General features: G+C 34.1%; 1 protein-coding gene across 8 annotated transcripts in view; it reads left to right on the forward strand.

Annotated features, from left to right (window-relative positions):
• Positions 1-15,309, forward strand: part of LRCH1 (leucine rich repeats and calponin homology domain containing 1) — a 135,458-nt gene that overhangs the window by 84,263 nt on the left and 35,886 nt on the right. For 6 of the 8 annotated variants that reach the window (XR_012627652.1, XR_012627654.1, XR_012627656.1 and 3 more), the window contains exons 8-16: positions 37-142; positions 1,614-1,726; positions 5,500-5,567; positions 6,614-6,700; positions 9,461-9,550; positions 9,661-9,697; positions 10,392-10,505; positions 12,667-12,714; positions 13,443-13,515. Coding sequence is in view for 3 of the 8 variants with exons in the window: in XM_074859650.1 (XP_074715751.1) it covers positions 37-142; positions 1,614-1,726; positions 5,500-5,567; positions 6,614-6,700; positions 9,461-9,550; positions 9,661-9,697; positions 10,392-10,505; positions 12,667-12,714; positions 13,443-13,515 (736 nt within the window). In the remaining 5 variants the exon portion in view is untranslated. The remainder of the gene's footprint in view (positions 1-36; positions 143-1,613; positions 1,727-5,499; positions 5,568-6,613; positions 6,701-9,460; positions 9,551-9,660; positions 9,698-10,391; positions 10,506-12,666; positions 12,715-13,442; positions 13,516-15,309) is intronic. The other 2 variants (XR_012627653.1, XM_074859652.1) reach the window with 1 other exon arrangement.

Here is a 15,309-nt window from a genome sequence, read left to right on the forward strand (position 1 = left end):
TGATCTGAAACAAGTGTTTCTCTTATTTCTTCTTAGCCATCTGATGAAGATACTATCAGTTTTAATGTTCCAATGTCAGACATTGTGGAAGAAGATCAGGTTGTAAAGGAAGATTCAGGTCACCATGGTAACTCAAGAAAAGGTTGGAATCTAAAAAAAGTGGACGTTAAATACAGGGAAATTCTGTCAATAATTCCATGTATAAGACTGTAAATAAATAACAGCTCAACAAGCATCAGTCTTTCAGGAGTCTACGAATACCATCTTTAAATGAGATCTGTTTTATTAACTGCTATTTTGTCTTGGAATTTTCAGTGTTTAATTTTGCACTGGATCAATGCCTTATTAAACTGACTTTTTCTTGTTGATATTCTAGTTGAACAACAGGTATTTTCACTACCCTATGCGTTTTGGTTTTTTTGTAATAAATGTCTACCTACCCAGAAGGCTTTGGGCATGCATATGAAGTCATGTAAAAAAAAAAAAAGTAAGCTACTTAGAATGCTTTTAACTGTGCTGAATTGGGGTCCTTATAGTCATTTTCAGTAGCAATTCCAATGAACTTGTTACACCTTGTCTCAAGAGTTAATAAGTTCTGGTTCTGACTGGGGGAAGAAAAGTGAGAGTTGGTTTAAACCATGCTTCCCAACCAGTAATATCAATGTGTAATAACTTATCAAAACTCTACAAAAACAGAGTCCATTTCGGTAGTTGGACTTAATGTGTATATAAAGCTTTATAAAGTCAGCATTACCTCTGGAAACAAGTAAATCTCTTCAGATTTTGTGAGAACGTATCACTTTATCTAAATATTACTGAAGTAATATATTTTTCTAAATTACATCTACATACTGATAAACAATGTTTCTTCAAGGTCTGCACATACAGGATGAAGTCAGTGAGTTGCATATGGAAACCACATAAATAGTGTTACATACCAGATTAAATGAGCTTCAGCTGGGGTACTCATCAGAGTTCAGTAGAATACTAAATATTAGTAAGAGCATTACATCCTACAGTGAGATAGTAAGAGCATTGCATCCTACAGTGTTTATTAGCAAACTGGAGAGGGTAAGTTACAGGATCAGACCACTTCAAACAGAGGAGAAAATTATTACTGCCTCATACCCCTGGAAATAGTATATGTAAGCAAGAGATTAGCGTAGGCTCTGAATCATTTTGTTTGAGTTCTGTTAAGAGTTTGAGTGTTCATTACAGCAGAATAAATCTGAAGTTGCATTAAACTGCAAGTCACTGGCTGAGGCATCTGAATGCCTTAAAATACTCTTCAGCTGTCCAGCTGTGTTCTTGTACTGGTACTGGCAAGATGTACTTGATGTAGTTGAAAACTGACTCCATCAATGCCTGTTGTGGTGCTTCTGATATACAACTTTATGAGCTCATGGTATTGATTTATTACAACTTTAAAATTAATTGGCATCACTCGTTAAAATGCAAAGGTCTTAAACTGCTTGAAGTTTTTAATATGCTTCAAATTTAAACTTTGTCTCATTTTGAGCTCTATAATTTAGTACACTTAAATTATGTTGAGTAACAAATGTTGAGCTGAACCAGAAATAATTATTTTATGTTTTTTTTATTGTTGTTATTAGTGGAATTCCATCAAGGATCTTCTCACTTGATTGTCAATGATAAGTCAAGAGAAACAGGAAACCAGTTTGATGAATCGGATACTCTTACTACTGAATTTATGAGTTACATTAAGGCAAGTTTGTGACAATTTTAAGTGGGGGGAAATATCTTCAGAGCAAACAGGAATGATAAACTGCAGACATTTTAATGAATAAAAAACCACAATTGATATTCATTGTCATAAAAGATACAGAAGGCAAAAATAAGCAAATAGGTTTAAAGTGATTATTAATCTAGGAGGTCAATTTACCCATAACTCTCTTTCTAGTATATGTGAGAGTTATACTTTAACTATGTTTAAGGCTTTAAGAAAAAGTGGCGGGTACGTTCTGTACTATTTGCTTTATATTTTGAATACATCAATCTTAGCATTTACTTGCATTAATAAAATGCAAGAAGACTTTCAGAGTTAGCTGTGGTGGCTAAAGTTATGAAATAATGTTATGGTATTAAAATACATTTTGTTAAATGTTTTAAAATTGTAGAAATTGAGAGACCTATAAAGACAAATTATATCAAATCTAAAATAAAATTATTATTCTAGGAACCTACCTCTTACAAGATTTGACAACTTCCTTTCTTGATGGGTTTAGGGAGCATACACTGATTCTGTTATGAACCTTGTAGATGCTATAGGTGATAGGAAAGTGCCTTCGAATAATCACGTGTATGTTTGTGTGTATAACAAAACATATATGTGCATGTGTATTTAATGACATCTGTAAGAAAACACAGGTTATCCACAATAAGAAATGTTGAGTTTATACCTGTCAGTCTTTTTTGTATGTAAAGGTCTGGGTGCCACTTTAGTTTCTTTAAGATGTTCATAACTGAACACTGGTGCTCTGGATTGCTTGTTTACAAGTCATAGATAGTTGCTTAACCGTTTGAAAGTATTAACTCTTGTCTTTCTGTCATGGTTAATGAGTACTTACTTATCAGTCATGTGGCATCTCCCTGGCATATGGCTTCTTGTCGGGGAACTATCAGATGTGCTTTGTTTTTGAACTGTTTTTCAAAATGAATGACTTTTTAGAAAGTGTTCTGTTGTGCCTTTTTGCCTATTTTAAATTATATTTTCCCCATTCGTATTGTCATTTACTCATTTTTTTCTATTTGTGACATTAGGTTTAGTGGAGTATGTCTAGAATACATGTCTGACAAGGCTGTAATAGAATCCATAGAAATGTACTACGAATCATTATTGATAGCTGTTGTGTGGTAACTCATGAAATTCATTTGCATTATTATATAGCAAGAACTGCCTGATGAATGTATGAATTAAATGTAGTTAGGTAGACTGAGGAGCTTTTGAAAGATTCTAGAGAAATTTTGAGAAAGTGGGGTTTTTTCTGTGAAAATTTATTTGCTGGATACTTTTGGAAGATCCTTTATAATGCAGAGATATTTGAGAAGTAGTAGTATTTTGTAGCATTCCTGTGGATGTGATGTCTCCTCTTGATTTATATATAGGCCAGAAGGGATTATCTAGTATGGATATTTTAAAACTTATTTTCTCCTTCTGTAGAGATTTTTAAGGGGTGCAAAGAGGCATTGTATCACTTCCATCTTTGATTCCTTATAGGAAAAAACATGCTAGGAAGTAACAGTGGGAAGAGAAAGGATGTGGCCTTTCAGCTCCTTGGAAACAGATTTATGGTTCTGCAAAAGATCTTTTTATTTGAGCAGTCTTTTGTATTTTCTAGCAACAAAACTCTTGCAGATCTTCAGTTAGTTGCAGAGTCTTTGAGGTGGCATCCACAGAGGACTAGCATTTAAAAACAAAGGGGAAAAACAAACAACTTTTTTTCCCTTTCATAGTTACTGAATACATGTAGTTATCAGAAAACTTTATTTACATAGTAAATACATGTTGCTTATTACTTTTTATTATTTACAGATACAAATGTGAATTCAATAGTGTTGATTATTAGGAAGAGTTATTTATAATTGCTGGATGTTTAGGACACTACAGGTTATCTTATAGTGGCTTGTTCTTTTGTGACTTTTATACTAGAAAAAGTTTGAGGGATTTTTTTTTAGATAGTTAAAATGTTATTATTAGTAGTATTTTTGATAGTTAAAATGTTAATGAATCATTGTGAGTTTCCTGCATACAAATTTTCAGCAAGTGTGCACATTTGAGGTGAATGAACTAGGTACTTTCATCCTCCCCTGACAAAGGGGTACACACATCTGAAGCTGACTGTACATTGTATTATGTATATACTTTGTATTTCCTTTCCTTGCTCTTCTCACTTCATCCTCTTGATTTTCAGTAATGTGCCATTTGAAGACTGTTCCCTGGGGAATGTCCTCTATCACAATAAGATAATATCTAAAATAATGTGTTGCAGACAGTGATTCAGTGAAATACTAGGTTACTGTATTGAGTTTCAGTATAAGAATATTGCCAGAGTGATCAGTTTAACTTCTTTTAATTTTGATATCATCTTAACATTATGGCAGTTCAGATCAGCAGTTGGTGACTTGAACAGGTAGTACATCCGTTTTATTCAGAAGATTTTCAACTCAGGGCATTTTCCTCCTTGTATGGATTTCTGAGTATTGTGTTCTTTGGTTTATATTTAGTCATGTATTAAAATGCCTTTTGGGACAGCAGGGGTATTCTAAAATTGAAATTCTGGTTAACCAAACCATACATAAAATCGGTATAGCTTGCAGTGCAAAAGAGGAGTTTAGGCTTGGAGGATTCTGTAATTTTTCAAATGTTAGCCCTAATTTCTATGGCTTTATTTATCTTACCTATATAGTTATGTCTGGAGATTGAGGATCACCTTCTAGAATAAGTGCTTCATTTTTGTCATTTAATGATATGTGCCCTTCTTACGGAAAAAATCATGTACTTCATTCCTGTAAGGAGAAGAAAAAGAAAAAAGAATGGATTTAATCATTCTACTGGGGATTGTTATTGGGAAATGGGCCATCTGGAGAATGTTGGAGAAGCTGGTACACTCCCCAGTGACACATCTGGCAGAGTTGGATAGCATTTATTGGTACAGGGTGATGCGACTGATGTGCCAAACACATGACACAAGAGGATAAGCCTCTCTGTTTTCTGCTGTTTATTATCTACTAGTACAAATGTACATCCATTCAGAGAGCTTCTGTCTTAACTGGTTGCTGAACTACTTCAGTGCTCCTGCCTATCTGAGATGAGAGAGAAAAGAAAATTGCAAAGCACTAAATGGAAACGTACAAGAAAGGGTCAAGTTTTCTAACAACTAGCACTTCATTGTTAGAGGTAGGAGAGTGGGAGCTCTAATTTATGCCTAGATTGAACCCAAAATAACTGGCTGACTGATATGAATTCTTGCACCCAGTTTTTGCTCTGATTTCTTTTAAAATGTATTCATGGCTGTTAAAATTGTCAAGTAGGGATCATGTTAATAATTATGAAGTACATAATTGCTACTGTTTTCAGATTTGGAATTTCCTTGCTCTGTAAACAAATCTGGCTGTGGTAGGAGAGCAAGTAAGAGGAGAATTAGGGTCGTGCTTAACTGAAGCATTCTTTGCATACACCAGCAAGGCACAAATGAAATCTGGGACATAGAATAAAGAATTCTCATGCTGCTTGACTTTCTTTTTACCATTAAAGGAAGGTAAGGGCTGTTGACCTCAATAAAATCTGAACGGTGACTAGAAGATCTTGTAATCAGTATCTTAAAAGGGGGTAGAGTGAGGAGTGGCACAGAAGTGTTAGTTTGCTCCAAGTAGCCACCCTAAACTGTTACATAAATTAGGTCAGTGCTGAGTCTGAAAGCAAAATTTATCTGCCTACTTAATTGCAAAGTTCAGTTCTCAATATCACTTTGCTTACAGAGCAGAGCAGCAGAGTGTGATGAATTACTGAGAATAGAAGAGGACACACAATGGCAAACAGACGAAATGTAAGTATTTTTTATGTAACTATAAGCAATTAGCTGTGTCATTTAATTAGATTGACCAGAACTGGCATTTTCTTATCAGTTAATTTTGTAGACTTGAAGGCACGACAGAAGCACAGACTTGCACTTTGTGTGTGCTCAATGTTTTACACATTATTGCCAAATAGAGTGGATGGTATATTACAACTAATTAATATGTATGCACCAATAACATTTAAATATTTTTTACCTGTGTAGAATACAAGCTTTTTAATTAGGTGTTTTGATATTTACTCTGTTAGTGACATTGGTAAAAAAGGATTTTGTCAAAACTTGTAAGATCTAGATTTAATGTATGTTTAAAATATTTAATTCAATTGGAAAAAATCCCGCAGTCTTTTTCTTATTTTGTCATAATTTTAACCCTAAAGCAATCATTAATTCATAGACATTAATTCAAGAGCAGAGCAAGTGACCATCAGTTGTTGAGGCGAGTGCATAAGAAAAGGAGATTTAACATGACAGTGTGCTGTAAAGTTGTCACTCATCAGAACAGTGGAGTCCTATATGATTTAAAAACAAAAATTGAAGGAAGGGCTGAATAAGTACTTTCTAAAAGAGCCTTATTGGCAGGAGATCGTGTTTCTGAACCCTGAAAACAATTACAAATGTTGAAAAGAAAGCATGGTGGTCCATTAAAAGAATTGTTTTATTTAGTACTTATGTTAAAATACTTGTGATGACTGCGGTTAATAACCAAATATTGGTAAATAAATCTTCAAGTTTAGAAGTCAGTCTGTTTAATTGAATGCTAAAAGTTTTAGTTCATCACAATTGTTTATGGTATGCATGTATTAGGTTGTGGGGCTTTAAGGACAAAGTGCTGGAGAATTTTTTCAGAATAAACTGTTTCTATGGATTCAGCATATACTAGTGTGCACAGAGGCTGTTTTTTCCTCTCTATATTGTTTGCATGCCAGTTGAAAAACACAGCTCAAATGGAAATTCAGACTACCCTTGTTGACTGCTGTTGTACCTATTTTTTTGAATGTTTTTGTTTTCTGTTATAGAATAAATTTATCGGAAGAACAAGCTATTGATATAGCAATGATAGAACAACTAAGAGAAGCAGTAGATTTATTACAGGATCCCAACAGGTATGCTTACAATAGCTGATGCGATAACGTATTTAAAATTTTTGTGAATGACTTTAGAACGTTTTTTTAACTGATAATTGAATGTTCTTTGGAGTTATGAAGTTCTTTGTTAGCATACTGATGTTTTTCAGGAGACACTTAGGTAGTTAAGAAGGAAACTTGCATTCTCTCTCTGAGTATCTAGACAAGATTCCCAGTAAATTAAGAAGGATTTCAGGTATAAAAGAAACCTAAAGTTAGAGGTGAACACACCCCTTAACCATTCATCTTGTGTACACTACTGTGATTTTCTGAAGTTTTGTCTAGGATGGTCACATTTCTTCTAGGGACTATGAACTCTCCTCCACTTATTCATGCTTGGTGTATTTTGTAAGAAAGGAGAAGTTCTTCTGGCCCGGCTTCATCCCAACTCAGTGGAGCTCATAAAGGAGGTGGCTGAATTAGTCATGGAGTTTCTGTAGTCTCCCTCTGAAATCAAAAGGAGAAAGTTGCTTGGATTTACCCTGACTACAGAAGGCAAGATTTTCCAATTTAGCTGCTTATTTTAAGTGGCGAAAGTCAGGTGGAATGACTCTGGATCTGTGAATAAACAAAGGAATAAGTATTTAAAAGAAAATAAATGCTTATCCTACTAAAAAGGACTGATAAGTGGTGTAGGTCGTTCTGTCCGTATGCTTGCTATTGCTTTTCATTGTGTAATCACCTTCAGAAATTGATAAAATTAATTTCAAAACTAGGTAACTCATTTTTCTTCATTACTTCTGTGAGGTAGCTAGTTTACAGCTTCATTTCTCTGAAGACTAGAAACCTTCTTGTCACTTCCAGCTTTAAGTATCCTTGTTTCTGCTTCCTCCCTTGGCCAGTTTACTGTAGCCATTTGTTCTTGCAACTATGCTGTTCTTTTAGTTTAGATGTGCATTTTGACACTGCTTTTTCACCTAGCAGACCTTTGTACTGGACAGAAATTCACTTCTAGAGACAATTATCTGGCTTTATTTAGAATCATGTAAAGAATACTTGAATTCTTGAATCATATACTAAATACTTGAATTGCAAGTATTTTTGCTTAATAAAAAGTCATATAAATTAGGAAACCTTTTAGCTTCTGTGGTTTCTGTGAGATAGTACACCATTGCTTCTCCATCTCATATGAGGTCTGTCACTTTGTGGGAGGAGAAGTGTTGTAATTAAAAAAGGAGACAGTCTGGTTTGAAAAAAGCGACATTAAAAAAAGTTTAGTTGTTAGCCTTATAAATGTTGTCATTTTGTTTTTTGTCAAATATTGTCCCAATATTTCCAACATATTTAGTTTTTCTTATTAAATTAAAAAGGGCAATAAAATACAGAAAATTAATCTGTTTCTACATGCATATTCAGATGTGCTTTCATTAGTAACACTGGTGTTACTAATGTACTAGTTACTAATGAAATGTGTCTTAAAAATGGCTAATCATGTCATGCATGTCTGTTTTTCTACTTTTTGCATAGTGTTGGTTTTGTTGTGTCTGCGCTTCCTTTTTCTAACATTAAAATATGAATATTTATTTTTAATTTACTGAGCACTATATAGGCTTTTCAATGTATGTCTCCTGTATGTTAACATCCAGACTTATCCAGGAAGATATACCTGGGTGTTTAACACTTGCTAAATGATGCTGTAGACTTTCAGTCCTACGGGCCATGGGTTCTTCATAATTTCTTTTGTAATTGTTGGATTACATGGCAGTTTGTTATATACTTGCATTACGTAAAGCAGTGTGAGGGAAAATTTTGGTTTTCATACTGAATAGTCTTTGAGTCTTTATCCAGATCCACAAAGTAATTTAAATGCTTCCATTGCTCCTTAGTTTAAGATGCACAAAAGCTTTCATGTACATTTAACTTAGAGCATGTCAAAAATTATAACTTTCCCCAAAGAGGTTTCCTTTATGCATCAGTATAACTCTAATCACCTAGTGATGATAACCTAGTTGAAATAACTTAACTTTACCCAGAATTATCCTTATCAAACACTGAGGGCCATTTAGGAGTTAGAAACCATTGTGGGGGCTGAAACAGTAGGTGATGCTGAGACACCTAACATGCACTGACTAGAGTTTAGTGTAGAGCATATCAATTGGAGCTATTTTTGCTAACAGATATGACTGTTAAACTTGTAAAATGCTTGTTCAGTTACTGTTGTCCTAGTGTTCTGCGGCGTTTCAAATCTACATGTCCTATGTGCACATAAGAAGCGTTTCAGTTCTGAAAAGGAAAAAGATTTCAGATTCAACCTTTCTCAGTATTTTCAGATGTTGGCTTCAGATTCCCATATTCCCTTTCCTATATTCACTGCTTTCTTTCAGATCATTGTCTGTTGTGAATTTATCGTTGCACAGCTTTATTTTCATCTACTGTAAATTAAATTGAATATCTAACCAGGGCTGTGGCTTCTATTTAAACACAGGGTGCCAGAGGTTGGATATAGAAATCTACAGTCTTCTAGATAATGTCATGGTTGTTGGAGGTAAACAGGTCCTTCCGCTTTGATACAACGTATTGCTCAGGGTGACATTTTGCAGATAAAAGCATTAACATTGCTTCTACTGAACTGATGACAGTGAAACAACAAGGAGGCATTTCAAAAAGTTAAGAGATAACACTGAGCAGGTTAAAACCATGACTATAAAAGTATTTCATTTATCCATCTGTTTGAAATTAAATACAGAATGGTTACCAAAGCTATACCCCAGTGCAATATTTTTATTTCAAACCTTGCAGATTAAGCATGGATATTTCAGACAGCAGTGGTGTGAATCTGTATCCCATGGAACCAGCAAGAGCTTTAGAATTTCAGGAGTCTACAGTAAAGTGTGTTTATCTACCTTTTTTAGAAAAAAATAATGCATTTGTTAGATTCATCATATTCACGTTTCCACACAATGTATCACATATTTGCATTTGTTTATCTTTATACATAGCGGTCAAATGCAGATGGAGATGTCTTCCCTTGGTCAGGTATGTTAATGAGTGTATTATTACAAAAATATTTTGGGGGGGAAGACAGGAAATGAGACAACAATTTCATCAATTATTAATCTACCAAGTAGGGCAGGGAAAAATTTAGTAGACTGGAGGACAAAACTAATTCTTCTTTAACATTTTTATGGAACATTTTATATGTGTATATACAAAATTCTGGGTTTATCAGTTACTTTTTCATCTTAGGTTTTTTTTCCCCCTGTGTGCACCTTTCATGTATGCCACTTCATATCTCAGCTATGCATACTTGTCTACCATCCCACCCCACTATGTCCTTGTTCTGGTGTAGGAAAACAGTACGTACCTTCATTAAGGATAACCCAAAAATTGTTTGTAAACTAAAATCAGTGTTTTCCTAGAGCACTGTCACTATAGTTACAGAGAGTATATAAAGTATGACTTGGAGTTTTATAGTATGATACATGCTGCTTATTATTCGATCTGTATCCTGACTGGTGAACTGGTATTCTTTATGAAGTACTTTGTTTAGGTTTACATTATCTATCTGTTAGCACTGGAACTGCAAGTATATAGTATCTGCTTACTTCTTCGTTCACTTTTCATCACAGTATTTGTAAGAAATACTTTTGATGTAATGTTATGCAAAAAAAGATCATTTCTATTCATTATTTCCAGTGATACACAGTCTAAAGAGTTATTTATCTTACAGAGGGAAAATGCTGAAGAGGAACTGGAATTTCAGAGGAGGAGGGAGTTGATTATGGAGAAATCAAAGCCTGAAATAAGAACTTGTGAACAGGGTGAAAAATGGTCATTGAGTCAGGTATGGAGATGTCTAGATACAATAAATGTGGAAATACTTGGGATGGATCGTTTCATTCTGTCAATTTGTGTGTGGAGATTATAGTGGGTTTAGGCCCCATTGGGGTTTTTTTTTGCCTTAGCATGAATCTCAAGGTTTGGCTGTAAATGGGAAGTTGAGTAAGACCTATGTCTCAGGAAAAAACTGATGGAATGAAGTTTAATAAAAGTCTTCTTTTTTCCCAGTAAAAACTATAGTAGTTTCAGTGGTTGCATTCCCTTGCAAAAAATAAGTCACCTCAAAGTTCGATCTTCAATAAAATGAAACACCTGATTCCTCTTTCCTCTTACCCCAAATACTCCTGTAGTTATATAAGCTGCTAAGTTTTTAACAGCAGTATTTTTAATATGATTAATATTGCAAACAGAGTGTATATAGGTTGAGATGCTAGTTTTAAAGTTTAAAATATATTTTAAGTTTTGTGTAGATTGCAGTGATCCAGAAAGAACTATGTAAAAAATCTAATTTAAATATTTGATGCCTATGTTATTACTTCAGAACTTGTTTGTATAGGGATTTTTGTGACTGCTCTTGCAAGAAGATTCTGAGAACAAAATTATATAATGTTCTGTCTGGTAGTACCTTAATATGGTCTATCTTATCCAGACATAGATTGAATCTGGTTTATCTTGATGCTTTTCAAGTATTCTTATGTATAACCATCCTTACCTTCAAATATTCCTATGATATCCTTGTGACTTTGTTAGTCTTAATTTTGTCTTTGTTTTTTCTTTAAAATATCAAATTCAAAAAAATTGAGTTGCTTCATCTCTTTTGTTACATTGTTGTATGTTGGGGTTACCACACTTTATTTGGAACAGTTCCTACTATATTGCTGAGATTAACAGATAAGGCTAATTCAGTGTCAAAATGTGTGTTCTTTGTGTTTTGATGAACTGTTTAACAAGAACACTGCTGATTCACTTTTAAGAACCTTTTAAAAAGAAGAAATAAATCTTCCTAAACACTTGTGGAAGGCCTGATCTGGACAGGGTTATGCAGGTGAAAGCACTAGGCACATTCCATGAAATGGAAACACATCTTGCAGGAGCAAGTTTTTAATCATCCTACATTCACTGTAGGTACAGTAAACACTTGTGTTACTACTTGTGTTACTAAATTAATTCAATTTAGCATAAATTCAAAATTCTGACTTGTGACCTGCATGCTGAGAGAGAGATTAGACCTGCAATGTAGGCATAACTAGGAGGTCTGTCACAAGAACATAGTCCCTGAGCACAGGAGTGCTCAAGCGTGTGAGTCCTCAGGTAGAGGTGGCAGGATCAGATGAGTAAGATTTCTTTCTGTTTATTCTAGGTAATATAGTAGTTGAGGTAATGTTATGAAAGATGTCTAAAGCTGAAGAATTTTTTCAAGCTTGAAAAGTAGCCAAGAAAGGTCGTGAAGCAAAATGGGTGTGTAATCTTCCTTCCCATCTTGCTAACTTTTGGAAAGCTCTGTGACCAAGCGTTCCAAGTGCTGTCTTTTATTTTTGTTGTCATTTTTTACTGATTAAAAAAAAATTGGCCCTAAGGACGTTATTTTGAATTGAATTATAATTCATTTTTATTTATGCCAGCTGTGTTTCTGCTGACCGAGTTGTAATTGATGCAGAATTAATGATTGTGTTTCATATTTATTAACGTGATTTACATGTTTCCAATTTAGCAGAACTGGTAACAAAAGGTATGTTATATTGCAATTATAAAATGAATTGCTTGCGGAATACTTCTCTCTTCAAATCTATATTAAAAATCTGTATTTGTATATTAAACTCTTGGTGATAGTTTAATTACAAAATCTGTGAAACAAAACTGGATTCTGCATTTGAACCAACAAACATTAAAATCTTATGCAGTTGTAATCACTTAGGATTGTAACTAAAAAATGAATGACAAATCTGTTTGAATAATTTCCACAAGGTTTTTAAAAATGCTGTTCAACTAGCAATAAAAGTATTTATTATTCATGAAAATTAATTGCTTCCAAAAAAATTGCTGAAAAAAAAATTATGTATTAATGTGTATCTGAGTATCATGAGTACAATATCCTGTTGTGGTGTATCACTAATACAGTTGCTGAAATAGTTTTGTTTGTTTTTTTTTCTTTTCCAAACACACAGAATGATCTAATTGTTTGGAATACAAGTGGGCAGACCTCTCACGGTGAGGTAAGATGGTAGTGCCATTTGTTTGTCTCTTATATGTTTTATATGAGTGGTTCATATAATAAATGAAACATGTAATTGAATATCACAGAAAATATGACTGAGCTCATCAGTAGTGGCCATGTGGTTTATTTGGCCTGTGGTTTATTCTTGTCATGTTAAGGATTTACTAGGGTATAAAAGTATACTTTCTGATAAGCTTGTTTCTGAGTTATGTAGTTTAGTATAAAACATTTAATTTTTTACATTTTGTTTGTTCTGCCACATGTTCTTTTTTTGACTCTTCCTTGTTCCACAAGAGCTTCTGTTGATTTCAGTGCAATTTCTTTTTGCACAGTTGTGTCATGTCCTTGACAAGTTTTCAGAGAGGAATCTGATTTTATTGATCCTATCGCTTTCACAGTGTGAATCTCAGCAGCAGATCAAAAGGGAAACTGTAGGGAGAACCTTACGGAGATTTTTCCCTTCATATTTTCTGTGGGAGAAAACTGAGAAATAATTGAGGTTACTTTATAACTAGGGGGAGTATCTTGCAGTCTTTGGTTAGAAACTCATCTTTTCCAGCAATGGAATAGGATGCAATAAAAAAGGGAGATCATAGGTTTGAGGCTATGTTGTAGTGGAATAGTTGTAGTATACAGTACTGTTAACTTTTGCAGTTTATATAGCCAGTTGTGCTGAGATATTTTGGATGTCACTCTTACTTAGATTCATGTTCTTGAATTACACAGAACAAGGATAAAAGTCCAACAATGTCTCCTACTACAAACACCACAATTCCTTTTGGCCTGAAGCCACGATCAGGTAATGTGGGAAAGAAACTTAACCAATTTGTGTGTACTTTCTCTTTTTTTTTAATCTGTGTTATTAATAAATATCCATTTTTTTCACTTAAGAAAGCCGTGATGAAACATTTTCTGTTCAACAGTTGAAAATTAGAACATTTTTAGGTTATAGGTTTGAATCAAGATTGAATTTGTAACAAGTATGTATTTGGCACATTATATATGGATCAATTTTCATCCCTTACTAATAAATTAAATGCTTCATAAAATCATATGTATGTATGTTCAAAAACTATGTGTGTATGTATATAAATATACATATTTTATACATGTATACATAGATGTCATCTGTGCTGATACACTAATGGAAATACGATTTTTGCTTAATTGGTACGTAGTAATATAGTTTAGATTTAGTTGAATAATATATGTGAATAACTAGGCTTGTTTGGAAAATGCTTATGCATTGCTCTGAAAATTGCTCATTGCAATGCATCTTTCAGTAATTATGCTTGTGTAAGGATCAAGCATTATAGGAAGATTAGATGTTTACTTCAGCCAGCAGCTGAGTTTAATGTATTTGCAATGCACTAAATCTGCATAACCATCAATCTTTTGACAAGTAGCAGTTTGTTTATTAAAAAATCACAACCCCTGCCAAAAAACCCCTGTTGATGTATTTGAGGGCTTCCCTTAAAAATAGGATTAGCTACAGGATTAAACTCAGTTTTTATATTCTCCATGCTGAGGTAGTCAGTATTGTTAAGTCATATCACATCACCTCTAAAGAATAACCGTAGGTTTTTCAGTATGTTTCAGAGTCCTAAGACTAATTCTGGTTTCTTGCATTCACCACAAATGCTTTTAATCAAATGCTGGTAAACCACTACAAGCTTGTACTTTCCATAACAAAGTATCTTGGCAATAATGGCAGCAATTTCACATTTGAATGTTTAAGAAATTGTACCCATAGATTTGTGGGGGGTGTTTTTTAAAAAAGTTTTAAAAAACAGAGAAATGGTGTTGAACCACTCTTGTTTCATGAAGAGGATGTTTTAAATTTCTCATGTAGTTATGATATACAGTTTGACAGATCTGTTCAGCTGCATTTCTTGGTTTGTTGGACTATGAAACTCTGGCTCTATTCCTGATGCTCTAGAGACTGTTTTTACTCTATATATTTAAAGTATGGCTTAAATGATGAACAAATGGGTCCTTTCAAGATTTGGAAAATATAAAGCATTGAATAATGCCACAGTTCAGTGGCAACATTACGATAACACTGTTAGGAGAAAGATGTGTGAAGGCAAATGGGCCTGTGCTGTGTTGCTGCTTTCAAGGGATGTAGCCTGTGTTCTGGTGAGCTGCCGGTGAAATCCGCAGCCGGGGACTGGAAGTAGTTATGGGAAGGAATGCCAGACAGTGACTCCTTGTTCAAGTGTTAGCTTAACGTGCCCTTCCGAATCTTGGTATATCAGTGCACCAAGATGTCCTGTACTTAATGACTGTAATAGGTCGGGGCTAAATAGACCAGTGAATCTTTTTTTTAGAGGATTTCTAGGAAGACTGGGCAGTTCTTCCCTGACTATATTGCACCTGTGTATAAACTCATTAAATACCAAATTCAGTTGGTTATAATCTGTTGATTTTCTGCACTGTACCAATTCAAATTCACATATTTGAATCGCTTTGTGTATGCTAATACTATAGTGTTCTTTGGTCACAGCTGTGGGTTGCAGAAAACTTGATAATCTGAATTTATTTTCCTTCCCATATTGTACACTACAGAGTTACCAAGCTAGAGCCATTACTG

This window comes from Strix uralensis, chromosome 2, assembly GCF_047716275.1.
Source record: "Strix uralensis isolate ZFMK-TIS-50842 chromosome 2, bStrUra1, whole genome shotgun sequence".
Taxonomy (NCBI): Eukaryota; Metazoa; Chordata; class Aves; order Strigiformes; family Strigidae; genus Strix; species Strix uralensis.